General features: G+C 40.6%; 1 protein-coding gene across 1 annotated transcript in view; it reads left to right on the top strand.

The window, feature by feature from the left end:
• The window catches only part of glsa (glutaminase a), a 51,874-nt gene that overhangs the window by 13,133 nt on the left and 11,156 nt on the right, over positions 1 to 27,585 (top strand). The window contains exons 2-7 of the mRNA XM_036562071.1: positions 14,417 to 14,513; positions 16,527 to 16,645; positions 18,829 to 18,958; positions 20,376 to 20,455; positions 20,963 to 21,126; positions 23,583 to 23,641. Of these exons, the coding sequence (XP_036417964.1) occupies positions 14,417 to 14,513; positions 16,527 to 16,645; positions 18,829 to 18,958; positions 20,376 to 20,455; positions 20,963 to 21,126; positions 23,583 to 23,641 (649 nt within the window). The remainder of the gene's footprint in view (positions 1 to 14,416; positions 14,514 to 16,526; positions 16,646 to 18,828; positions 18,959 to 20,375; positions 20,456 to 20,962; positions 21,127 to 23,582; positions 23,642 to 27,585) is intronic.

The following is a 27,585-nucleotide window of genomic DNA, read 5'->3' on the forward strand; positions in this document are numbered from 1 at the left end:
CGATACACAATGTGATTCATGATATTTATTTTTTCTGCGATTTAATAAGTTGGAACAGTGTTTTTTGTACTACCTACAAAACTACAGTGATTTTTATTTAACGTTTTACAAGTTGCACTAAATTAAATCCAGTTAAACAGGACTATTTTTGCTCTACTTTGTAATGAAACATGCAGTTGGTGTTATTTAAACTCTGACGATATCCACAATATGCCCTGAAAAGTGTTTTGTGACATATCAGGATAACGATAAAATATCGCCATATTGCCCACCCCTAGATGACTATATTAAAAAGAACTAGATATTAGTCCTGTATTTTTTTAAGTTCCCAGGAATCATTAGGCTTCTCTGAAGCCTTTGAAGGCCCTTAGAAGGTCACTTAGAAGGTCACTTAACTAACTACACTCTCTTCCTCTCCCTTTCCTAATCCCTCTTTATGCTGTGACAGTAATAAAAGAGTTCTATTTTGTGCCACCTGGCGAAGAGCGTTTGTTCTTATCCTAGAACCTGGAAAACCGGTGAGCGCAGGTGTTTGTGAGGGTTTCAGGCAGAATAAAGAAAAAGGTTTCCTGAATTAGAGCTGCTGACACCTGGCTTGTGAGAGCAAGAGAACCATCACGCCTCATCACCTGCCCTGAGAACTCACACACACACACACAAAACTGCCCAGCAGTGAGGAGCCCTCAGGGCCTTCTAAGGCTTCAGAGAAGCCTAATGATTCCTGAGAACTTAAAAACAATACAGGACTAATATCTAGTTCTTTTTAATATAGTCATCTAGGGGTGGGCAATATGGCGATATTTTATAGTTATCATAACATATGTCACAATACACTTTTCGGAGCATATCGTGGATATCGTCAACTTAAATAACACCACCTGTTTGTTTCATTACAAAGTTGAGCAAAAAATAGTCCTGTTTAACTGGATTTAATTCAGTGCAATTTGTAAAACATTAAATAAAAGTCATTGTTTTGTAGGTTGTACAAAAAACACTGTTCCAACTTATTTAGTTTTTCTGTGATTTAATATCATGAATCATATTGTGTACCGTGAATATGTCTTGAAATATCGTTCTATAATATTTTTGCCACGTCGCCCAGTCCCACAACAGGGAAATTTACCCTCCGCATTCTAACCCATCCATGCAGTGAAACACCACATACACACCTGTGAATACACACACTAGGGGGCAGTGAGCACACTTGCCCGGAGCGGTGGGCAGCCCTATCCACAGCGCCCAGGGAGCAGTTGGGGGTTAGGTGTCTTGCTCAAGGGCACTTCAGTCATGTACTGTCCGCTCAGGGGATCGAGCCGGCGACTTTCCGGTCACAGCTGGTTCCCTAACCTCCAGCCCTAAAAACAGTAGCAGTTACCTTGAAGCCTGACTTTGGTCCAGACTGTAGTCCATGTTTGTAGATAACAGTGTGTCATACAGTGTTATTAGAGATTACTGAACAATTTGGGGTGATGGAGGCATGTTTTAGCACAGTACTAAATGGAGAGGTTTTAGCTTCCAACATTTAGTTAGCTTGACCTTCTAACATGTTTGGTGCATTAGCCTCCATGCGCCTGTGCAAAGCTAAAAGTTTGGGAGATGCTGCACATTCGGTTTGCTTTAGGGATTCCATAAAGTAAATATCTTCCCAATCAGTAACAGCAGTAATGCAGTGAGCAGCAATGGTAGTAAAAGTGAAGTTCTCAGGAAGAGCATTATTAAACAATATTGGAATGGAAAAAGCAACATTTGGTTTGATAATATGCAAGTGGAAAGTGAAGGTAACACAGACTAGTCAGCTTGTCGACTTTACTGCTCGACGGTGACGCTTTAAGCTTGATGTCGTCTAGTCGCTGATCATGTGATTATGACGCTAACAACATGGACGCCTCAGAGAAGACAACAGGTGAGGACGCTGGTGATTTTGGAGTCCGTATCTCCGGTTTCCTGAAGGCTAGCAATGGTTCAGGGCTTGTTGGAATGGAATACTGAACTTTGTCCGCCGACATACAGGGCTTCAAAGACCAGATATTGAACGGCGTTATCTCCGTTTTCCCAAAGACTACAGTAAAAAGTCATATGGGGTTGGAGAGGGCGCCTAACACCCTGTAAGTCAGATACAAATTAACACATTTTTGCAAGATTCTGGGGTCCATATCTCCAGTTTCTTGAAGACTAGCAATGCATACCAGGGCTCATTGAAAAGGGCACGTCACGCTCTACTGACCTGTGGAGTTTGGCTTCATCACTCATTTTTAAAGTCACTTGTTGCAAAGCATTCCCCCCCTCTGGTTTTATTCTTGACGTCATCAGCAACTCGTTGATGCTGACTCAACTTTCACCACACAACTTAAATTTAAAAAATCTGAAGCAACCGTCTAAGCGTTGGCCCTATCATCAGGAGATCGCGAGTTCAATCCCTGGTGATGCTACAGCCTTCCGTGGCCAGGAGTCCAAGAGAGCACAGTTGTGCTCGCTCTCTCTGGGTGGGTAGGATGGCCCCCCTCCCTCATCACTCACCGCAATCCCAGTCAGCACAGGCGTCTGTTAGCTGACTTAACAGATCTGATGGTTAGTGTTTTCCTCCGAGCGCGTTCAGTTCAAAAAGGTGCTGTGGCGCTTCACAGGTCTCAGAGGAACGCTGTGTTTGCCTTTGCCCTCCTATCGCTGGTGGTATGTGATTGGGGGAGTCCTAACTAGTGGGTGGAATTGGGTACGACTAAATTGGAGAGAAAATTGGGTGGGGGGGGGGTGTCAAAGTTCATGAAACCAAAACTCCCTGGCTGGGCTATGCAAGATTTCTCTCACATTAGTATCATGGAAGGTAAGAGAGAAGCCAGTGGTCACTTGAAAAGAATTGCTGAACAACTTTACAGAAGCAGGAACACACTTCCAAAAATTGCAGTCCATTGCAGTCATCTTTGTTCCTACACCCCGCGCTAAACTCCTCTGCTAAAAATGAAGCGCAGAGATGTGTGTCTGAGCACAATAGACAAATCAGAACTGTTTTGGAACAACAAACTCTGGTCAGACGAAACAAAAACTCTTTGGCAGTAACTGAGCTCAACATGTTTGGAGAAAGAAGGATTGCGCGGATGATCCCAAGAACACAGTGAAGTATGAGGGTGGTAGCATCATGATACAGAGCTGTTTCTTTCCAAACAGTACTGGTGCATTACATGTCATAAAAGGAAACATGAATGGAGGGATGTACCAGGAAAGAGTAGAGGATAAATTCATCTCATCGGCCAAAAACTGAATCTGGGGAGAAGATGGATGTATCAACAAGGCAACAAACCCAAACATACGGTCAAAATAAGTCAAAACTGGTTTCTAAAGCAGGTGAAGGTGCTTGTGTGGCCTAGCCAAGCTCCTGACTTGAATCCCATTGATCATTAATGGAGGATTTTGAAATTGGACACTCGTAACCTTGAGGATTAGAAGACAGTTTGCCAAGCGAAATGAGACAAAATCGAACCACAATGCTTCAAAAAGCAAACTACCTCTAGCTGACGTCTAGTAGACGTCTTGAAGTGCTATTTGTGGAGTCTGAGTACCTTTTTTTCATATCAATTTGACTTTTTATCTTTGTTTATGCTTATAAATACATACCTTTTTTGTTCACATTTACAAAGTTGATGCCTGCAAATTTGAAGTGATTACTTTTAAAGAGAGAGGTTTCTGATATCCAGCACACAGAGCATCATGTTTCATTTTCATCTGGGCACATCTGGATAATCCTGCCATCCCCTCGGCCCTCTGGCAGGAATGAGAGGATACAAACTAAGCCTGACCAGCAGAAAACCTGAACACGCTTTGGAATTCAATAAAACCAAAAAGGGCTGAAAGCCCGCAGTCACTACTCATTATCTTCCAGTTCTGATTTGTTGGCAGCCTCTGTGTGTGTGTGCATGTGTGGAGCCCAGCTCTGGGGCAGGAGGTGACCACTGGCATAGTTCCTGTACAGCAGGGGATCAGTGGTAGTCACTTTGGGGAAGTGGAGGCTTAGTGTAGCTTAGCGGAAGAGTGCTGGAGGCGGCAGTGCTAGCACGCCCTGCTTTAGAGTTGTGCCAAGCTAATGTGTGGTCACCGGCCTAATCTCTCTTCTACATGGCTGAGGAAACGGTGGCAATGTCAGCTGTAAACTGAAGAAGCTACATTTGGACTCCAGACGTATCTTGAGAATTTGAACATTTAAATAAGGCATGTATAGCTTGTAGTTTAGCGTAGCATCTCCCAGCTGAAGGTTCAATGTTAGCATTGTGCTATCTGGCTCTTAAGAGAGGTTTGCTCATTCCTGCCACCTGGATTACCCAACCAGAAGGAGTCAGGGCGAAGTGGGTGGTGGTTGAAGGGATGTTACAGGGATTTGTCTCCATAGCCGATCATATCAGCAGGTGGCTTGAGTCACAGTGTCTGTGTTTACATGCAAAGATTTTTGCCAATCTGACTGAATACATTCCGATTATAGATTCAGACTGAGGTTTATTCTCACTCTACTCAACAATCTGAAAATCTCCATTTACATGCTCACTACAAGTAATCAGATTCAAAATTATGCGCATATGTAGAGAACCACTTAGTGTAGACGTTACCATGACAACCAGCATCACGTGAGTCCAGTCAGAGTGAGATGAGCAGCAGTGAGCAGTGCTTGTGTTTTTAATGACTTTGAAATGATGTCAGGAAAACGTCCTTCACATGTCCTTATTAAAGAAGGCCGAGAGGAAGACGTCGTGTTCTAAAACACATAAGCTGGACGTCCGTCCCACCGCCGTCTTTTAAAGATCAGAGCAGAAACTTCGTCTCCTCTGCAGACCAGTTTCTGCTCCGCCATGTTGAACGGTATAAACTTTCACTATGACGTGACGAACATGATCAAAACGGACTTAAGCTTTCCGATAGGGAATGTAATCAGATACAGGCATTTACATGGTTATTATTCTTCTATTTAACAGATTATTTACAGGATTACCCACCTCGTTCAGTCGGATAGAAACTGTATTCTGAATGGCCTCAAGCAGACGAGACTATTCAGATTGAAGTGTTTACATGGACGTATTCTATTCTGATTGAGCTATTAGTCAGATTATTAACGGATTATTAGGCTGCATGTAAGCGTGGCTACTGAGGGTGAAAGCTAACAGAGAGAAGGATCAGAGAGAAGAAGGGAAAGTGGAGCACTGGGGCAGTGAAAGAGATCTTCCTCTCTCTTTCCTGTCACCCGGCTCATGTTTCCTAGCTCAGTGGTTCCCAACCCTGGTTCTGTAGTAGACGTGGACGATATGGTGAAAATATATTGCAATATTTAGGAACTTCTTCACGATGCATGTCTCAATATTTTGTGATTTTGAGGATTAATAAGTTGAACCTGAAGTGCCACGTTTTAAAAATGCTATCAAAAACAAGTACAAGTTATGAAATAAAATGAATTAATATTTTTATTCAGCGTTTTACCCGCTGCACTGCACCTTTTAATGAAATGTAGTTGGTCAGTGTTCTTAAAATACTGACAATATCCACGATACGCTAAGAAAGGCACATTATGAAATAGGGTGATGTAATTTATCACAATAACAATAAATATTGTAATACTGCCCAGTCGTACCCTGTAGTAATCCCTGCCCCCTGTGAGTCTATAAGGATGAGCTAAGTTACTGTTTCAGATTTCGTGGTTTCTATAAAAGGGTTTAGGTGTTTATAGATAACAGTTTGTCAAACGGATAATCAAGTCTATTTACTGAATGACTCCACCCGGTTTGAGGCGAGTGTGTATGATTTATCTAATTTTGCCTCTGAGTCGAATCTACGTAGGTACCATATAGCCGCGTACCCCACGCAGTGCTATTGGTAGCTTCACATTTCCTCCCACACATTTCCAGCTTCTCCTTTTTTGAAATTTAGTTGGACTGACATGAATTTGATAGAGTAATGTTGATGCTGAGCTAGCTACGCTAGCTAGAAGCCATCGCTAACAGTAGATATATTCCCAAACAGTGTAGCTTTTTTAGCTGTTAGTGCCCTCTAATGCTAGCTGTAACATTATAAGAGGAAACCAAAACTTTTACATGTAGGTTAAAGTCTACTTAATAGACTTCGTTTAAGCTCTCATGTAGCTGGCTAGCAGGCTTCAGGTGCTAGTTTGCTAGCAGTTTAAGGAAAACCAGGTTAATATGAGTAGCAACATTAGCTGTTTGACTCACTGTTGACTCCCAGTGACCAAACTGTCAGCTCGCTAAGCTAAAAACACAGCCTCCCTTAGCTAGAAGCTAAAAACATACTGAGCTTTCCTCCCCCCACCACTCCCCCCGTATTAGTGTTAGTGATCTGCCAAACAGCGCCTTTCCAATATTTGAACTATTACTTTAGATAACATCCGCAGTTCACTGCGCAGAGAACTGTGGGTAACAGAAGGCTTTGGAACAGCCTATTCTAACAGCCTCTGTCTTTGGAACGATAAATGCTCAACGGCATAGGCCACTCGCGTACGCTACGCCGCAGAGTCTTTGTTGATTCCACGCAGAAACATGAATCAGCCTTTAGGCTTACAGTTAGCACAATGCTAACTGTAGTTAACATTAGCTTCCATTACTTATTAGCTGCATTAGCTCTAGTGCTAAAACTTAAAAAGCAGACTTCAGATGCCAAATGTTTCTTGGCTGATCATCTGTGTTTGAGGTAAGAGTGGAGGGATGCTGTCTAGATGTGATATTTTTTTGCAGAACTGTCTCTAATATACGACGCTGTTTTAGCACCACTGATAAAAAAAATTAAAATAATAGATTTTGAGAATAAAATCGTAATATTTCAAGAATTAAGTCGTAATGTTTCGAGAGTAAAGTCATAAAGTTATTGGAATAAACTTGTGATATTTCCAGGATAAAATGGGCTAACAGTCTTATTAGTTTATACTGTACTGTGTTGTCATTGTTGAACATTACAAAATAAAAAAACAGAATGATCAAAAAAAAAAATGGGCTACTAGTAGGGGGGCTGCCATAACAAACAGGGGGCCTCGGTTGCTGTACTGGCAACGACAAAGACGCCGAGCGCGCCGGAGTTCCACTCTCTTCTTCAGGATCGATCATTTTGATTATCATTTTCATTGTCCCTTGTGAAACTACAGGCCCTTTCCGAGGTCCGGAGGTTTAACCACAGATAGCCGTGTAGACGACCACGAGAATCGACGGCCAGCGATTCTCCTTCAACAAAACAGAACTTCCTCCAAGTCTGTCTGGCTCTTTATTCGAAATAAACACAGGAGACTGTGTATTTCTTTATGGGCTGAAATCGATTGTTACGAGCTCAGGAACCACTAAAGCCAAAAGGAAATGGCAGATTGTTTACGGTCTAACTTATGTATTGTAGTCCTGACTGTAACCAAGGCACACTGTGTCTCTACATGTAGCGATTTAGCCTGAAACATGAGCCCAAGTAAAAGTGTATGCCTAAAGGCCTCAGCAGACTTCTTGCGAAACGAAATTCTCGAGGGTTGTGCGAAGCCGAAATCGCCGTCACAAGCTTACAAGCTCGCATACTTTCTGAGGTTTGGTGTTGCCTGTCGCAGATGCTCCACGTGACGCTATGACATTTTATGATACGTTTCATGACGGCTGGAAAACGATTCTATCACAGTTCTAACTATGGTGACGTTTGAGTTCAGAATGCTGCCATCATTTAAGGTGGAACGGGGAAAATTCAGACAAGAAGCTGGAGAATATAGGAAGCCGACTTCAGCCTCATCCTCTTGTGAACCTAAAGATAAGATAAACTGTATGTTTTGGTGCTTAGTGCTAGTTTGTACTACCAAATAATAGACTTAATATCATACATTTAGGAGATATTCACTGTTTATTTAACAAATGCACGTTTTACAGTGAAATATTAGTGTATTTTCCTAAAACTAAAGCTCCTCAAAGTCGTCCATCTTTGTTTCATGGCACGCCTCTTAGTGTCTTTGTCCACGGAGTTCGCCCAGCTGCCATGTGCGCAACACAGTGAACGAAGCCTCCGCGCGACGTCTGCAGATGTTTGTTTTCTCCCCAATTACGTCATATTGTTCGCTGAAGCCAGGTGAACGTCGTCTCCGCAAGAAGTCTGCTGAGGCCTTAAATCTAACTGGACCCACCAAAGGCCAACTCACCTGCTGCCGAGTCTCTAAGTCACTTGGAAAGGGCTTGGGTCAGCCCAAGCCTTGAGCCCATATAACTTTACCAACTCCTCGACGTGCCTCATATTAACACAAGGAAGTTGCTACCGTCCTTTTGCAAACCTTTTGGCCACAATACTGTGACGTTTCCTGGTATTAAGGCCACTTTAATGTCGTAGTTCTTCGAGTTTTTTCTCGAAATATTTCAACTTTATTCGCGAAGTCTACGATTTTTAATTTTTTTAACGGTGGCCCTAAAATGCGGTCTTTCTAAAGGCTTCTTGTCCAGATGCTACAGATGAAATACCTCCCCACCTTTTGTATGAAGCTAAATAAGATATGGGTATCTGTCACCAATATAGGAGGATGACTGTTCCTGGATCATTTTCTGGTCATCAAGAGGAGGATAAAAACAAATGGTTTGAGCATTTAGAGCTAGCATTTCACAACAGTAATGTGTTAATGAGTCCAGACGGTCAGTATTCCTGTTTGGATCCGTAAAGCAAAATTTCGATTTTAGATCTACAGTCATAATCTGAGAGGATTCCTGACCGCTGCTGTCCACCGTCTCTGTAAAAACCCTTCGCAGTACTTCAGGGCTGTTACGTAAACCTTAGGCCCGACAGTCATATGATTCAGTTTTTTGCGTAGAGCAATAAAGCACTGTACTAATTTAATTTTCTCTGAGAGGCTTCCACAGAGTAACTCTGCTGTCCAGCAGAGAAATGTGTTGTGTTTTTGTAGTTCTGCCTTTCAGTGTTATTGGACACCTCCAGTGGAGAACCCTCAAGATCATCTGGGCATTCAGAGAAGGCCTAATGAGTTCTGGGAACTAAAAAATGTCTGTAATTTTAGTTCATTTACTTAATAGAATTATTGTGCTTGTTGTATTTGAACTCTAAGTATTGTAGTAATATCTATATTGTTATATTGTTAGGTTTTGGTTGGAAATGAGTAGACCGAAACAGAAAATTGTCCAATCAGGATAGTTTTCTTTGTGGTATCAAGGTAGACACCGCAGAGCGAGCTCTCCCATTGGTTAGGACTTCAGGAGCTGAACTGAAGGCCTTAGATTAACTATCAATATAATTAAGAAATGACAGAGGAATCAACAACGTAATCAATTACGCTTTTATTTACAATTTTATGAGAAAAAACATCACTCTAGGTTCTAGATACGTCACTGAGAATACAAGCTTTAGTCTGAGCAGGTTTCAGGTAGTTGTTAGGAATGGAAAACAGCGACGGCAGCTCTATGCTAGAACTCTTTACTGAAGGAGTTCCTGTAAAGCTGATTCATACAAACTCAAGTGTATGTTAATATCTGTTACAAGCTTCAAATATTTATGTTTAATCAAGAATGGCCAAAAAAATTCAATGTTAGCTTAATGCTAACATACTATTAGAAATCCCATAGGATCACTAGCAGAAATTTACAGGAGTCCAGAGAGGCCATGAGGTAGTTCTAATTTTCTAGATTGTTATTTGGAGATAATGAGTTAATTATCTTGTTATCTCAAGATAGCAAAAATTATTTTGAAATATTGTTATTTATCTTGTTTTTTCAAGATAACAAAATTGTTCGCTTGAAATAACGAGTTACTTATCTTGTTATCTTTGACATTCATGGCCTGAACTGAAGGCCTAGCTCTTATAGTAATGAGTCACCACTGGATACCTCAATATGGGAATATCAGACCCTTGAAATTACTGTATATTATTGTATTAACACTCTATGTTTCTGCTCAATGTTGTGTTCTTATATCATGATAATAATGGCAGTGATGATGATGATGACGATAGTATAAAGTTTTATGTTTATCTTCAGTGTGTTGTGTTGTTTTTGTTTTGCCTGTTTTATGAGCAAATCTCTCATTCATTCTGTATATTTTCTCTCCCTTCGGTTGATCTGCTTGCTTTTGCGTTTGTTGTGTAAGTATCAAATGTTTTTTTGTCTGCTTTTATTTCTTTTTCTGTTTTTAGCCACAGTAGTGTTTCTGTATTGTGCCCTGCAGCTAACTGGTCTTCATTTCTTCCCTCCAAAATCCCTGTTTACCAGCATTGAAGCTTTCCACGATCTAGAACCCTTCTGACATTCCACGCTCTAGAACCCTTCTGACACCCATCCAACACTCCACACTCTAGAACCCTGCTAACACGACTGTTATTATTCCACACATTACACTTACATACTAACATCCCACTTTCTTAAGCTCTTCACACTCATTCTTACATTCCGTGCTCTAGAACCCTTCTGACGTCCACACTCTAGAATATGTCTGACATTTCCCACTCGAGAACCGTCTGTCACAGACTCTGACGGTCCACACTTAGAACTTTTGTGTTATACTGTAGAACCTGTGACACCCACTCCTGTGCACTCCAGTGTTCGAATTTCTAGATCCCTTTTGACACCCACACTGGCATTTCATGCTAGAATGTTTCTACTGTTCCCCACTCTAGAACCCTTCTGACATCCACATCCTTGGAATTGTCTAACAATTGTCATATCCAACCCTAGAACCCTTTTCACACCCACTTCATTATTCCACACTGTGGACCTAGTAACCCCCATTCAGATCTAAAGGCTTTCCAGTGTTCCACATTCATTCATTTCCAATGTTCCACATTCTAGAACCCTTTTCACACCCACTCTGTTATTCCACACTGTGGACCTTGTGATGCCCATTCCAATCTGGAGGCTTTCCAATGTTCCACATTCATTCATTTCCAGTGTTCCACCCTTCTCACACCCATTCCATTGTTCCAAACTCTAGAACTTGACACCCAGTCCCGCCTTCACCAACATACAAATTCTACACCCCTTTTGACACCTATGCCGACACTCCACACTCTAGAATGTGTCTAATATTCCCCACTCTAGAACTCTCTGTTTCTAACTCCAACTTTCCACATTTGGGAACCCTTCGAACATTACACTTTCTGGAATCCTTCTGACATAACACTTTCTATAATACCTCTGACATTCCGTGTTCTAGAGCTTTTCCATCATTCCACATTCTACAGCCTAATTGACACCCTCTCTGATGTGCCACTTTAGAACCCTAACATAGCACCACCCTTTATGTTCCACACTGTAGAGCCCTTCTGACACCCACTCCAACATTCCACACTCTAGAACCCTTCTGATGTTCTGCAACGCTCTCAGCCATCCAGAGATTGCATCAGCACAGGGCCAGCTGTCAGTCTTTGGTCAAGATTACTCTAGCAGTCTGCGTAAGAGGCAGGAACAAGCCACAGCGTTCTGCTGCTATCTAGAACTCATGGCTGAATATACTGTCTGTTAAGATCACCTTTTCAGCCTATAAGTCATTCTGCCCATTACCAACAGTTCTTTAGGTGTTCTATTTGGGGTTGTTTGTGATTATAAATGCATGTAAAATGCTAAAATGAGTTTAAGATGCACTAAAGGCATAAATAAAAAACAATAAAACAAACTAGAGCAATGCAGCCGCCCTCCCTGGTTCTCCTCTGGATGGTTAGGCTCGTTGATTGAAGCTATACCTCGTTTTGTTTTGTTCCAAAGTCCCTCTCCAATATGGAGGAAAGCTCCGCAGCTGTGAAGCCATAGCTATCCCACAATGCACTGGACCATCGTCCTTCAGTACTTGATTACAGTGTCCCTTTTAATGTTTGAATGTATTTAACTAGTCTATTTATGGTATATATACATTGGTTTTGTGTGTATTGTGTGATTTCAGGCTTCTCTTATTACCTCTAACCAACTAACTCCTCTTTTTCCTCATGAGAAAAGGTTTCAACTGCCTCTCAATGCCAGTCAGTCAGTAATAAACTTTCACTGTGCGCTGCATTCGACTCGGAAGCTCGGAATTGTCAATTTCCACCTGGGAAAGAACATGGACGCCTCTATGAAAGTGATTATTGACACCCACCCTGGCATTTTTTATGCCAGAATACCTCTGGTGTTCTCCACTCTAGAACCCTTCTGACATTCACATTCTTGTAATTGTGTAACGTTCTACATAGCAACACAGACAACAATCTTGCCTAGCTAGTAGCTAACGGAACGGCAAAGAGAAAGATTTAAGACGAACATCGATAATTTGGAGATGAATGGACTTATTAGTGTTTATAATCACTCCAGCTGGTTTCCTGATACGTTTAATCTGCAACGGGAAACTGTCAAACACTAACAAGTCACAGAGCTGAAGCTTCTTGTTCGAATTTTCCCGTTCCACCTTAAATGGTGCAGCAGCTACATTCTGGTGCCTCAGGCACCATTTAAGGTGGAACAGGAAAATTCAAACAAGAAGCTGGCGAATGAGAAGCGACTTCAGCCTCGTAAAAAGTCGAATGTTGAGAGACATTTTACAAGAAACTGTTCTACTTTTGAGGAAAAGTTTCCTGCCAGAGATGCGAGAAAAGCAGCTATAGCTGAGCTAAAGCTTAAAGCAGAGCAAAGTAAGTCTGTGTTTTCGTTTATGTTATAATTTTTAGCCAATATTAGCACATTAGCACATACTGAGACGTATTTACAGCCAAAATGGTAAAATGGACATAAAATGTTGCGGCTCCGAAGGTGGTTTGATTTTCGTTGAAAGGATAAAATGGCTCTGCGTTGCCGAACCCTGAGCTAGAGTGAGAAATTGTACGTTTAGTACATATTCACCTTCTTAAAACTGTTCTTAGTGAACTTTATGGTAAATGTTGTGTTTATGTCTGTCTCGTTTAACAACAGAGCAGAGGTACTAAACTCAGAAGACACGTTCCTGACTTCCTCAGTTGGTGGCTGTATGATAAAAAGTATTTTTATTGTTATAATATGATTATGACATGATTAACAGATTGTTAAGAGCTGCAATGACTGAACAAATTGAACAAGTGCGTCCCTGTTCAGGCCTGACTTAACCATTCAGCTAAACAGCCAAGTCCAAAAAAATATCTAATCTATCCTGAACTAATTAAAGCTTAAAACGTGATGACTCTTCTCTTTTAAGGCCTTTACACACCGAGCACAATTTATTCGGACAACAATAAATAAATTTGATCGATTTATTTATTTGGAAAAGTTATTGGAAAAGTTTTCGACTAGTGAAAGTGGAACATTATTTTATTTGACCTCTGTTCGACTTTTGCGGACTTTCACTGGCGAAATGAATTCTGACCAGTCCCGGTCGTCTCTGGCTTTGGCATTATGACAGTCAAGATGACGGACTGGCTGTTACAGCAACTAGAACTTTTTCACAAACGTCAAAAGAATCTGAATCTCCAAAAACAGCTCAAACTGAGCTACAAACATCTGAGATTATTGAGGAAGAACTCCAGGTTTCAGCTCCTGAATGAAGCGATGAAGCTCTCTGTGTCTCCAAAATGGACAGTGTTTGACAGTCCAGTGTGGCCGTTCGTGTTCCTTAAAGAGTGAAGATCTTATTTGCACGTTCTTCTTTTCGCTTTTCCAAATTAGAAAACATCCAGCACAATGTCGATTGCCCAACTTTTTGATGGATATTCTATACTTGTTTTCATGGCGCAAACAATTTAGCGAAATTCCCAAAAAATAGCGCCGCATCCGGTGTGTATATTTTCCGTTTTGCTTATTCGCGTTGTGTTTAGTGTGAAACAGCCTTTAGAGTTGTTTGTAAAATGCGTAGACTGTATAGTAAAATGAAACTAGTGTAGTAAAGGCTACTGTCACAACTGTGCACACAACTGCATCCTATTAAGGAAGTTTTTAAGGAATAAATATACTTTTATTAGTTTTCATAATTCTATATTGACAATAAAAAATGTACACATTTATTCATATTTGCAGTCAGGCTACATGAACAAATATGTACATTTTCGTGTTTTCAATATGGAAAAATCTAGAACCTTCAATATAGAAAAAGATTCAGGAAATCCTGGTTTTAGTCAAGGAACTCACTCATGTTTTGCAGGCTACAGATTCTCCACAAGGGGCGCCATTAGCAGCCACATAGATTTTGATGCTTCACATCAGCTCTATGTGGTTTGTTTGTTTTTTCCTAATTGGAGGTCGGAAATTCCAGGTTAAGCACTTCGGTCGAATGCAGCGATAGAGTTGCTCGTGTTCATCTTTCAGTTACTATAATTTGTCCGATGCTGACTGACATTCTGAGAGGAAAGTTGAAATATTTCTCAGCTCATTATACGAAATCAACGCTTATTGTCGTTTTCAGTGCAGCTTGTCCTGCTGATGGTTGTGTTTCTCCTCTATAGAGAGTCCGACTGGTCTCTCACTGCTCATACGTGTGTATGTTTGGTCCACAGGAGAAGGAAGGCAGGTATCCTGCCCAGTCTGGAAGACCTGCTCTTCTACACCATCGCAGAGGGTCAAGAAAAAATCCCAGCACACAAGTTTACCACGGTAAATACTGTTACCTATCAACACGGACAAAAGTGTGTCACATAGCTAAAAACGGTAATACCATCATTCCAGCCTCTCTGTCTGTGGAATTAGGGACTGATACCTTTGTAGGAAGATGAACTCGCTAGCAAGCTAGATGTGTTGTGGTTAAGGGTGTGCATTCCAAGGAATGTTGATATAAGAGTTCATGAACGGATATCCAGGGCTTACCTTTTTAGGTGACGGCACTGGTGTTGCACAAAAATATACCAGCTACTAGAAGGTCGGAGAAATCTGTAGGTTTTCGTGTTGAATGAGCAACCAAGGCTTTCTCTTCAGATGAGCTAATGAGCTAACGCAGCTAACAAGTGTCACGTTCAATTCTGATGAGGAGCCATCGTCTTCTGTACAAGGAGTTTCCTCATTAGTGGACGAAGCACTTATCTGTTACTTGTCAAATACATATAAAATACATATATACATGTGTATGTATATATATATATATATATATGTATATACACACATAGACAGATATATAAAATATACACAATCTCCGTCCTTAACAAAGCGTCCTCAGCAATGTGCTCACGTTCAGGCACTCATGTTTCCGAGAAGCAAAGTATTACATATTTACTTGCAAATATGAGCAAAATTGTTGAGATGAAATGTAACAAATACCTGAATTGTGATTTCAGTAATCGAACACAGGTGTACACAGGTGATGTAACTCCCTTTGCGTTAGGTAAAAGTTTTAGGTAAAAAGCTAAATTTGTTAGCACAAATGGATTGTTTCAGAAAAGTTAAGCCGTGGTTCTATCATATGTATAATATATTAGCGAACCTTAGCCCTTTTATTTTAAAGGAGTAATTTAGACTAGCTGACGCTATTAGGGAAGTAACTACCCATAGCCCTTACCTTGTCCCTTTCACTTACCAAATGTCAAGCTATCTCACCAACAACTTTGGCCAACTGATTATGGTAACGTAAGCTAGCCTTCTCAAACTTGCTCATCATAGACAGTGCGAAGTTGTTAAATAATCTCCAGTAAACTTGCTTATTCATTTTTCACACTGTATGACACACTTCACACACCAAAAATGGAGGAAAAGTTTGTTTTAACGCAAACTTAACGCAAAGATTATCGGAATGTGAACGAGAAAAAGAGTTTTCTGTTTGCTAAGCCCTTTTCAAGCTGGATTGGTTTTAGCAGAGGAGGTCCAGTAATGTGATATCTGCGTGATTTGACAGGTCAATTCGTGCGAGATAAAGAATCTCTGAAATTTCCCTAAATAACCTCAAACAGCCCGGATTAAAACATAATCGTGCAGAAGTTTACTTCAGCTTTATGCGACAGGCGGCACACTTCCGAACAATAACCACACGTTGTGTGGCTGAACGATATAGACTACTATTAGGCTAGTAAAGTAAAGTGGGGTCATTCAACTTACCAAATGCCCCCTTGCCTTAGGAGGCGCCAAGTTTCACGAAGATAATAGGAGGCGCCAATTTTTACGAAGCTGAAGTCGGCTTCTTTTTTTTCCCGCTCCACCTTAAATGGTGCAGCGGTTTAATTCTGGCACCTGAGCTGCAACATATAAGGTGGAACGGGAAAATTCAAACAAGAAGTTGACGAATAAGAAGCCGACTTCAGCCTTGTCTGTGTTCTATTAGCCGATTTTGCTATTACCTTGCTAAGATGTCGATTTGAGCTGGACCGGTATTACTGAGGGAGCTCTGAGTTTCATCTTAGTCTTTCGTGCTCAATTCGCTGTCTTCTGTTTACCTACTTGTGAATCAAATGTGTTAACCTGCCCCAAGAAGGCTGTCCTGCCTCTTTTTAAACACAAGACTCAGCACACCTTGGGTTTTAATGCACCTTTTACTTTTTACTTGTGTTATCCAGCTAACTTGGAGGTTGGTTGAGATGTTTTGATTCATGCAGTGACCTTCAGGTCATTTAAGTGTATATGTCTGTGTGTGTGTGTGTGTGTGTGTGTGTGTGTGTGTGTGTGTGTGTGTGTGTGTGTGTGTAGGCATTGAAAGCGACTGGTCTGCGAACAGGTGATCCCCGTCTGAAGGAGTGTATGGAGATGCTGAAGATCACCCTGAAGACCACGTCTGATGGAGCTCTGGACCGACACCTCTTTAAAAAGTAAGAGCCACACACTCTCACTGCAGCACTACCTGTGTGTGTACACGTTTTGCTATCCTTGTGAGGACTAGATGTCCTCACAATGACAGGACAGCATGACATTTTTGCTCAAGTGAAGACATTTTGCTGGTCTACGAGTTCAATTTTTTGGAAAAATTGCCTAAGATCAGTTTAAGATCAGGGTTAGGTTTGGATACTGAGGTTAAAGTCAGGGTTAGGTTTAGGTTTGGATACTGAGATTAGGGTCAGGGATAGGTTTAGGTTTAGGTTTTGAATACTGAGATTAGGGTCAGGATCAGGTTTAGGTTTGGAGACTGAGGTTAAGGTTAGGGTGAGGTTTAGGTTTGGAGACTAAGGTTTAGGTGTAGTATTACTTGGCTACAGTAATACAAAAATCAATAGAAATCTATGAAAGTCCTCACAAGACTGTGTGTGTGTGTGTGTGTGTGTGTGTGTGTGACACATTAATGCCACATTGTGGGGACATTTCCTTTGGGTCCCCACAAGGTCAATCATTAAATTTTAAGGTAAAGGCATGTTCTCAGGTTAGGCTGAAGGTAGGGTTAGGATTAAGCTAATAGTAGTTTTGATTAAGTTTTGGGTCTCCGGGAAATGAATGGAAGTCAAAGTAATGTCCCCACAATTCACAGAATCAAATGTGCGAGTATGTAAAGTGTGTGAAGGTGTTTGTTTTAGTTTGATGAAACCGTGTGACTGTAGTTTGGCTGAGTGTTGTTGTGGGAATGTAACACACTCAGAAGTCCCACCGGAGCACCAGGCTGGCGTCACACTTCAGAGTGACGTCCTTATCTTTTCCTGTTTCAGTCTCCCAGTATCAATAATTAAATAGCTGATTCAGCCGTCCAGCCTTTTGATTGGCCACTCTGTGACTGACCATTTACAGCTGCACATAAAAGATTCACTGTGCTCAGACACTTGTTGGCAGGGAAGTTTTACTAAAATATTTTTGGAATAGAAGAACTGCACTGGGCTTTTTGAGGACAACTATTGTTTAGCGTTGATTTCAGTTTAACCCTTATATTAGACCAATATTAGACATTTCAATTATTTTTATATTAAAGGGTCTATAACATATTGTATCAAAATAGAATTTTCCTAATTTTTTTATTGAAAGAGTTTGATGTAATATGTCATATCACAGTCTATACCATCCATAAATGGAAGCTAAGCTGCAAAAACAGCCTGTTTTGACAGGCTTTGTCATAAAAACTAATACATTTACACACGTCTTACATTCATCCTGCAGCAGTTTAGCCCCGCCCATTCATGCTGAAGTCATAAGGAGTGTTTCAGCCCCAGACTGCTTTTTGAATGAGACACAATACAGGCCAGCCAATCAGAGCAGATCTAATTTGCATATATCAGTCTTAAAGGCACAGTAACAAAAACAGCCTGTTTAATTGTAAGGGATAAAGAGAGGCTGGAAAATGGTAATATAATAAACTCTGAATCCATAAATCATTTTTGCTTGTAAGTAGAAAAGGAGATATTTTATTATGATTTAAAGTTCTCATTCTTCACTTTTTAGTCATATTTTTGTACTTTTTTCATGTTGAAACAAAGAAAAAAAAACTAGAACAGACTCAAACCTGTTGTTACAGAATGTAAATCAAATGCAAATGTAGTTCATTATGTAACTCACTCTTATTAATTATGGAATTATGTTTAAGTGCTATAGCAAATCTATAACGCTAGACTTCTAGAGTTAAGCAGAACTGGGTTGGCTGGGTTTAGAATGCGTTAAATTACTATAGCACATCTTTTGCTCCTGCTTACTGACACACATGCAGCTCAGTGCATCTCATAATAAGTGATGCACCGTGCGTGGGAGGGATTTAAATCCCCCGACCCCCGACAGAGGGGTGTGTGTGTGTTTCCATTAATACCAAGCGGAAATTTCCGGATGGAATTACTTTATCCTCAGGAAAAAAGCTCTAACAGCAGAGCAGAAGTGAGGCTGAGGGAGACTGTGTTAGTAATACTGTGTTAAATATATTAGAATGTATATAAACAATACCTACAGGTTATTTTGAATGTTTTAAATAAATATTTTGTATGGTTATCAGCTTTTCTTTAAAAAAAGTCTTTTTCTCTCTCTCTTTGTTTCTTTCTCCTTTTGTGTGTGTGTATGTGTGTGTGTGTGTGTGTGTGTGTGTGCGCAGGTGTGTCCAGAGTAACATTGTCCTGCTCACTCAGGCATTCCGAAGGAAGTTTGTCATTCCCGATTTCCAGTCGTTCACATCACACATCGATGAGCTTTATGAGAACGCCAAGAAACTCTCTGGTGGACAGGTGAGGCTGATGTGGTCCAACAAAACAGACACCTACAGACACCCACAGACAACAGACACCAATAAATACCAGCAGACACCAACAAACACCAACAGACAAGACACCAACAAACATCAACAAACACCAACAAACATCAGGAAACGACAACAGATACCAACAAATATCAACAAACACCAGCAAACATCAGGAAACGACAACAGATACCAGTAAATACCAGACACCAACAAACATCAACAAACACCAGCAGATACCAACAAATATCAACAGACACCATTAAACACCAACAGACAGCAGACACCAACAAACTCCGGTAAACATCAACAAACACCAACAGAAACCAACATCAACAGACAACAGATACCAATAAACACCAACAGATACCATTAATCACCAACAGACAACAGACACCAACAAAATCCAGTAAACATCAACAGACACCAACATCAACAGACAACAGATACCAATAAACACCAGCAGACAACAGACACCAACAAACTCCAGTAAACACCAACAAACACCACCAGACATAAACAGACAACAGATACCAATAAATACCAACAGACACCAATAAAAGCCAACACCAAGACACCAGTAAACACCAACAGAGAACAGATATAAATAAATATTAACAGACACTAATAAAAACCAAGACATCATCAAACATCAAACACCAACAGATACCAATAAATATCAAAAAAACATCAACACCCACAGATACCAATAAATAAGACACCAACAAACATCAACACCAACAGGCAATAGATACCAGTAAATACCAGCAGACACCAACAAAGATCAACAGATAACAGATACCAATAAATACCAACAGACAACAGATACCAATACCAATATACACCAACAAACACCAATAAATACCAACAGACCCCAATAAACACCAACAAATACCAATAAATTCCAACAAACACCAACAAACAACAGATACAGCAAACAGCAACAAACATCAGCAAACACCAAGACACCAATAAACCCCAACAAACACCAACTGACACCAATAAACACCAACAAACACAAACAGACAACAGTAAACACCGACAGCAGATACCAATAACAAAAGACACCAACAAACACAATAAACACCAACAGACACCGGCAAACATCAATAAGCACCGACATCCACAAACATCAACATCAACAAACATCAATATCTGCTCACGTCTGTTGGTGTCTGATGGTGTTTATTGGTGTTTTTTGGTGTCTCATGGTGTTTTATAGTGAAATTCAGTGTTCCAAGAAATGAGCCCTTTAATCCTGGAAAAATGTATCCCCAGAAACGTCATGCAGACCCCGCCCACTTTGCCCCAATCACATTGCTGTACTTTTACCAGCACAAGCTACACCTCTCTGATGAACTGTGGCACATTTTACACTGTCAGTGATGATGATGTGATCTGTGTAGGTGGCGGACTACATTCCCCAGCTGGCCAAGTTCAGTCCTGACCTGTGGGCAGTTTCTCTGTGTACTGTGGACGGACAGCGGTAAGACCGGGATCTGTTAATAAAGAACTCTTGCAGAACCATCTTAGTTAATTGTGTAGTTATAAGATACACAGTGTAGTAGAACCCTATGGATCCTAAAACTACACTCTTAAATAAAATGGCTCTTCAAGGGTTCTTTAAGAAAGACACTGAGTCTGTATAAAACCAGGAACACTCAAAGAACCATTTGCACCTTAAATGCTTCTTCAGATTGATGGAGAATGTGATTCTATATATGGTTCTATATAGAATCTTTTTGAAACTGGTTCTATATAGAACCAAAAAGGGTTCTGCTATTGTTACAAGCTTGACATCATAACAACAGCAGAACCCTTTTTGGTGTTATACAGAACCATACATAACGTTATATTTACTAAAGAACCCTTGAAGAAACATCTTTTTTTTAAGGGTGTATTTTCTCTCTCTGTCTCTCTCTCTCTCTCTCTGTCTCTCTGTCTGTGTGTCTCTCTCTCTCTCTCTCTGTCTCTCTCACTCTCTGTTTTACAGACACACAGTTGGTGATACCAAAGTGCCGTTCTGTCTGCAGTCGTGCGTGAAGCCGCTGAAATACGCCATCGCCGTTCACGACCACGGCATGGAGTACGTCCACCGCTTCATCGGAAAAGAGCCCAGCGGCCTGCGCTTCAACAAACTGTTCCTCAACGAAGACGGTGAGACACTCTCGCCTGGAACGCACAGACACGCTTTAATATTCATTATACAGCACTTAGTTCCGGCCACGCGAGCTGATTGGTTGAGAAGCGTTCTAACCGTGCTGATATTTCACCATAACATCACGGGTTTTTCACAAACACCGTATCACTCTGCTGAGACGCCGTTTTACACAAACAGAAAATGGACACTTCTAAGATCACATTTGACCGACAACCGATTTGGTCAGACTCTGAAGATGAGACGACACTAACTTCCCAAACTGTCATCACCACTGAGCAGCTTTTCAGTCGGCAGCTGTGACAGAAGAACAGCTGAACAACCTGGAATCAGCCAGAAATGAACCCAACACCATTCGCCAAACGTGTAGTCTGATCTTCAGAGTCTGACCAAATCAGACTGAGCCATAAAACTGACCCAATATCAGGTTTAGCTCAGTTTTGTCAGTTTTTGTCAGATCAGTATTAATGTTGTTTTGTTCCAGCCAGTCTGTAAAGCATCTTACAGCCCGTTTAGTTTGGCGAATGGTGTTAGGTTCATTTCTGGCTGATTCCAGGTTGTTTAGCTGTTCTTCTGTCACAGCTGCCGACTGAAAAGCTGCTCAGTGGTGATGACAGTTTGGGAATTTAGTGTAAGGAGCTGGAGAACGAACTGCCGGCTGTGCAGCGAGTGGGCAGAGTTCGTTACTCTGATGTAGCAACAAGCCAGTTCACAACCCAGTTTATTATTTAATACTTTATTTATTTAACTGTTGTATAAAAGCAATAGAACACTCGAGGAGAGTGTTATCTCACACTCCCTCTCTGGTTCTATTGCTTAAGTAATACTCGTGAAATTGTGAAATGGAGCAACAACAGCTCAGCTTAGCTACACAAGCGGTAGACCAAACTGCCTCTGTAGGCAACATCAGCCCAAGAACTTCGTCAGATGGTTTTCCCAGAAGAGTGGAGGCTTTTATATGCAGAGTGGGGCAAATCCATATTAACGCCCATGGTTTTGGAATGCGGTGTTCAACAAGCTCATATACGTGTGATGGTCAGGTGTCTACATACTTTTGGCCATATAATGTGGCCATAAACAGTACAATGCAAAAGTATAGCACCGTTTCAGACTGAATACCCTGATGTCTTTCTTTAGTGTATCCGTTTATATTCGGTCAGGAAGAAGGAAAATGAGCTCAAACACGGATCAAATTGGAGCTTCAGTTTGGAAATGTAAATCCAGAACGGACACACTTAAAGAAAGGATGGTTCTTCAAGGGTTCTTTAGTAAAGGATCCATGAGTTTTATATATAGAACCATTTTGTGCTTAAATGTTTGTTTGCATGGTGAAATGGTTCTATATAGCACCAGAAAGGGTTCTTCTATTGTTACAAGCTTGACATCTAACAATAGCAGAACCCTTTTTGCTGCTATATAGAACCAATTTTCAAAAAGGTTCTCTGTAGAACCATATTTAACACATTCTCCATCAATCTGAAAAAAAAACATTTTACCATGCAAAGTGCAAAGCCATTTAAGTGTGAAATAGTTCCCTATAGAACTCTTGGTTCTACGGGGAACCTTTTGAAAATGGTTCTATGTAGCACCGAAAAGCGTTCTTGTATTGTTACAAGCTTGACATTTTACAATAGCAGAACCCTTTTTGGTGCTGTATAGAACCCTTTTCAAAAAGGTTCTAAGTAGAACCATATACAACACATTCTCCATTCATCTGAAGAACCATTTAAGCATGAAAGGTTTCTATATAGAATTCATGGTTCTATGGAGAGCCTTTTTGAAAAGGGTTCTATATAGCTCCAAAAAGGGTTCTGCTACTGTTAGATGTCCAGCGTGTAACAATAGAAGAACCCTTTTTGGTTCTGTATAAACCCTTTTAAAAAAGGTTTTCCGTAGAACCATATACAACACATTCTCCATCAGTTTGAGGAACCACTTCACCATGCAAAGAACCATTAATGCATGAAACAGGACTCATGTAGAACTCATAGTTCTACAGAGAGCCTTTTGAAAATGGTTCTATGTAGCACCAAAAACAGTTCTTCTATTGTTACAAGCTTGATATCTAACAGTAGCAGAACCCTTTTGGTGCTATACTGAACCATTTTCGAAAAGGTTCTCCGTAGAACCATATACAACATATTTGTCATCGATCTGAAGAACAATTTCACTATGCATTAAACCATTTGAGCATGAAAGGGTTCTATATAGAACTCTGGTTCTAAATAGGACAATTGCCTTTACTAAAGAACCCTTGAAAATCCAACTTCTTCAGTGCAGCACATGTTGCACTGAAACGGTATGCAGAGAATCATAGACTTGATACCAAATTTCGAGATTTTGACTAAGAAGTCAAAACACTGCTGGCTGTGCAGGAGAGTCTTCGTCCAGCAGGTGGTGCTGTTTTTCTCTCCGTAAGTGTATTAATGATACTGATTGATCTGTGTGTTTTCAGATAAGCCACACAATCCCATGGTGAACGCAGGAGCGATAGTCTGTACGTCACTCATCAAGGTAAACGTCCCTCTAATTCCCCTCCATTGTTCCTATAGACCAAATGGTACAATCGCTTACAGCAGTCAGTGTTTAATAAGACAGGAAAAACCCTCAGTGTTGCTGGTTTTGGTTCTCTCTCTCTGTGGGATGCCCACCTGCTGCCTGCTGGGACAAACCCGTTGATTTAGGGGGGTGTATTTGTCCTCTTAGCGTGAGATTAAGATTAGAAATAATGCTGAAAGAGATTATTTTAGACAGTGACAGGGAGAGCGAGACAGTGTGCATGTGCTGATGCACCAGGTGATGGAGAGGGAGCTGTTAGCGGCCTGTAGCTCCTGAAAGTCCTACTTTTAATTTAATCTTAATCTCTGCACGGCGCAGATACACACACATGCGCCCAAACACCAGCTGTAGTTCTAAAATCAAACATCTGGCTCTATTTGTAGGCCTATCACATGTCAGTCTTAGCCAAGTAAAGCTAATACAGGACCGTCAGATTATGACATTGAGTCCTTATTTGAAGGGGAATTCCACCCATGTTTCAAAATTTCTGCATAATTAAATGGTTACGGAGTCATTCGGAGTGGTTTGGTGTGAAATGCTCCTTTCTAGAGAAACTGACAGAGTCAGAACTGTTCACAGTGGTGGTGATAGGAACCTGACGTCCACGTCTAAAAGCTCCCTCACAGAAAGTTACTACATGAAATGGTTGTTAATAGAAAACTTTTTTTTTCTCAGATTTATCACTATTTCCCATCATCAACATTATAAATAAAACCTCAGAAGACTCTATGTCTATATTTGTGTTGTAGTCATGGCGACCCCTGGTTCCTATCACCACCACTGTGAAGACTATCTGAACTATTTCACACCAAACCACTCTGAATGACTTTGTTTACATCGCAACAACTGAATTATGCGGACATTTTGAAAAATCATTGGAATTCCCCTTTATTTGTTGAAGAGATAAACCCACAACATATGCGTGTCATGTCTGCGAAATGTGACAAATTAATTAATTTCTTAAATAAAATGAACAAATAGTAGGTTAATATTTTAAATAGAAACAAATTATGGGACCCAAAGCGTAATTTCAGGTATCAAAGCAAATTAATATGCCCCTTTTTCAGACGGTGTTCTTGGAAAAGCCTTGAAGCTGAAGCTTTAGTCTTAGCTAGAAAAGAGTTGCCAAGTTAGCCATAGTAGTCCTAACACAGGCTTGTCAAACTGGGGACCTTCCGGGCCAAAGAACTGCGGAGATCAGCGTTTACCCTCATCTAACGTTCTGAATCCAGTTCATTAAGGCCTTGCTGATTAGCTGATGAACTGAATCAGGTGTGTTTAATGAGATGAAGTCTGCAGAGTTTTGGCCCGCAAGGACTGGATCCTGACACACGTGCCCTAACGGATAAGTGCTAATGTTAGCGATGTAGGTTATAAAAACAATGCAACGTTCAACGTTAATTATCTCGAATACTCAGGGCAGACCAGTACAAACATCCTCAGTGTCATGCTAGATAATACTACTAAATTATAAACTATTAAACCTTTAAGTTCTCAGGCTTATAAGGCTTATTTAGTAAATGCATGAAACTATGCAAAACTTGGAATGTGAAGAATGAAAGCCTGAACCTGCTGGCAGCTTCTGGGTGTTTAAAGACCATATTAAATTATGATAAAAAGTCATTTGGAGGCAGATAAGGTTCAGGTTGTGTCTGTTTTATCGAGCGGAACCACTGCTGTAGCTTTTGCATTATAACGTCCCGTTTAGGAAGCACTGCATGATCCTCCGGGACGATACCGGGGAAAATGTGTGATCTGTCTGTCACGACTTTTTTTGTGTTTTTTATATTGTTGTCCCGTATTTTCCAGCATTAGGATCTGTGGGAAATAGTGACCACTCCAACATGTCAATGACGTTGGTAATTTTTTCTTTCAATTATTTTTTCCTCATTGAACAAATCACTAAATTTCGATTCTGGCGGAAGCTAGTCTGAGCGTCATCAGCTGTTCATCTGCAGTTAATTTACACTCATGGAAAAGGTGTCAGGAACGACTTTTATGTTTTAATCATGGTACGATATTCATGTGCAGAAATCACATTTCTTCAGAAAACACATTTCTTCAATGTGGAAAAAATGTGCATTATTTTAAATTTAATTTTTTTCTTTTTTTTTTATTTTGACTTGCACCCGCAAAACTAATTCACTCACAGTCTATAAAGGACTGCCCGCACCTGTTTACTCCTGGTGAGAGTGGACTGGGCCACTTGTTTAGTGCCGTAGACATCACTTTGTCTTTAATCCGCATTCTTCAGTAGGGGTGGGAGAAAAAATAACGATACAGTATAATATCGCAGCATTTTTAGGGTTGGGTGGTATAAAGATAATAATACCGCAATATTAAAAAATGATGCCGGCATTTCAAAATGATGATGATTTCCAGTTTCTGGTCCATGTTGAGCTGGTAAATGGCCAAATAGACACATTGTGTCTGTTCACATTTCAGTGGGCAGGAGGGATTAGTCTGCAGGATTTGCCTGAAAACAGTCTGAAATGGAAATATGTCCGAATTGCATTCCCATCTGAAGCACTATTCGGATTTAGTTTTCCATAGAGGTGTGTAATGCCGGTTTACCACTAGACGTACGTAATGTTTTTGACTGATTTGGACAAGAAATGTCGTTGTAAATGACAGAAATGGGAGCAGCTACTCCATTTACACTTATTTACGTCAGAAAAGGGAGAAAACGCTTCCAAACGTTTAATTTAGCCATTATTCCATTTACCCTAACCAGCTGTCTTGCTGTTTTAAGGCAATGCACTGTCATTAGCATTAGCATTGTCACTGGCTTTGAAACTGAGCCAACAGTCAACATCGTTGCATGAAATCAAACAATTTTTCTGTAATTTTCACATTTTATTGTTCTGAATTATAGGTTTGCACATATCGACGGCACATATCGGCTTGATTTAAGCCACAGAGGACATTTTCCATGGAATATAAGAGCATTTTTACCGACATATCAATTTGCATGAGATTAATAAAACCTAAAGTTATTTCTGCTGCTCATTTTATAGACGGTAAGACATGGTGCATTCAGACAGGACTAAAGTCACTGACATTGCTCTACCTCCTCATGTAAAACTAATTCATTCTGAAAAAGGCTTAAGAATTAAGCACCCTCTAATTGCTTTACTGATGCTGGTTCCCACGCTTGTATTGTTCCAGGAATTGGTTCCTTTTCTTGTCTGATGTGCTGCTAAAAAAAGAACTAGGAAATACCTCAGGAAAACTACGCAGGACAGTGGCTCAGCGAGAGCTAACAGGCTAACCGATACACGCCACGGAACAAGTTCGGCTGTAACTCCAACACCAGTCACTCAACTTTGTGCTGCGTCTTCTAATCGTGTAATTTGAACATCAGTTAGCTGGAACTGAGCCTGACCTGAGATGTACAGGGAAAATTTAATGGCATTACACACTCCGCCCTATAGATGGCATCAATACGCCATTTTATTATCTCCCCAAGCCCACTGTCCACTTTTTTTAGGGGTGCTGGAAGTTGTATATCTGTGATTAGAACTATTCTAATGGAAACCAACCAATATATAGCCCTTTTAGCATTGTAAACTTGACATTGAGAGAAAACCAGATTTTGTCAGTAATCCGATCAAAGCGTTTACATGCTTTTGAGTAATTCTGCTAATAAACCAGCCAAAAAACTCACAGAAGAAGACGTGACGTAAACATAACGTAAACCTCAAACTTCATGACACAGGTTTTTTTTTTTTAAAAAAACATCGCGTCACTTCAGAGGAAAATATGAACATACATCATCTAGAAGATGAAGAATATTTAAATCCTTCATTTCGTCAAGCATGTATTTGGATTCGGCGTCGCTCCAAAAGTGTTTTGTTGCGTCTCGCGACGACGCTGCTCACTTATTTCAGGTACGGCCG

The sequence above is a fragment of the Colossoma macropomum genome, unplaced genomic scaffold, assembly GCF_904425465.1.
Source record: "Colossoma macropomum unplaced genomic scaffold, Colossoma_macropomum, whole genome shotgun sequence".
Lineage (NCBI taxonomy): Eukaryota > Metazoa > Chordata > Actinopteri > Characiformes > Serrasalmidae > Colossoma > Colossoma macropomum.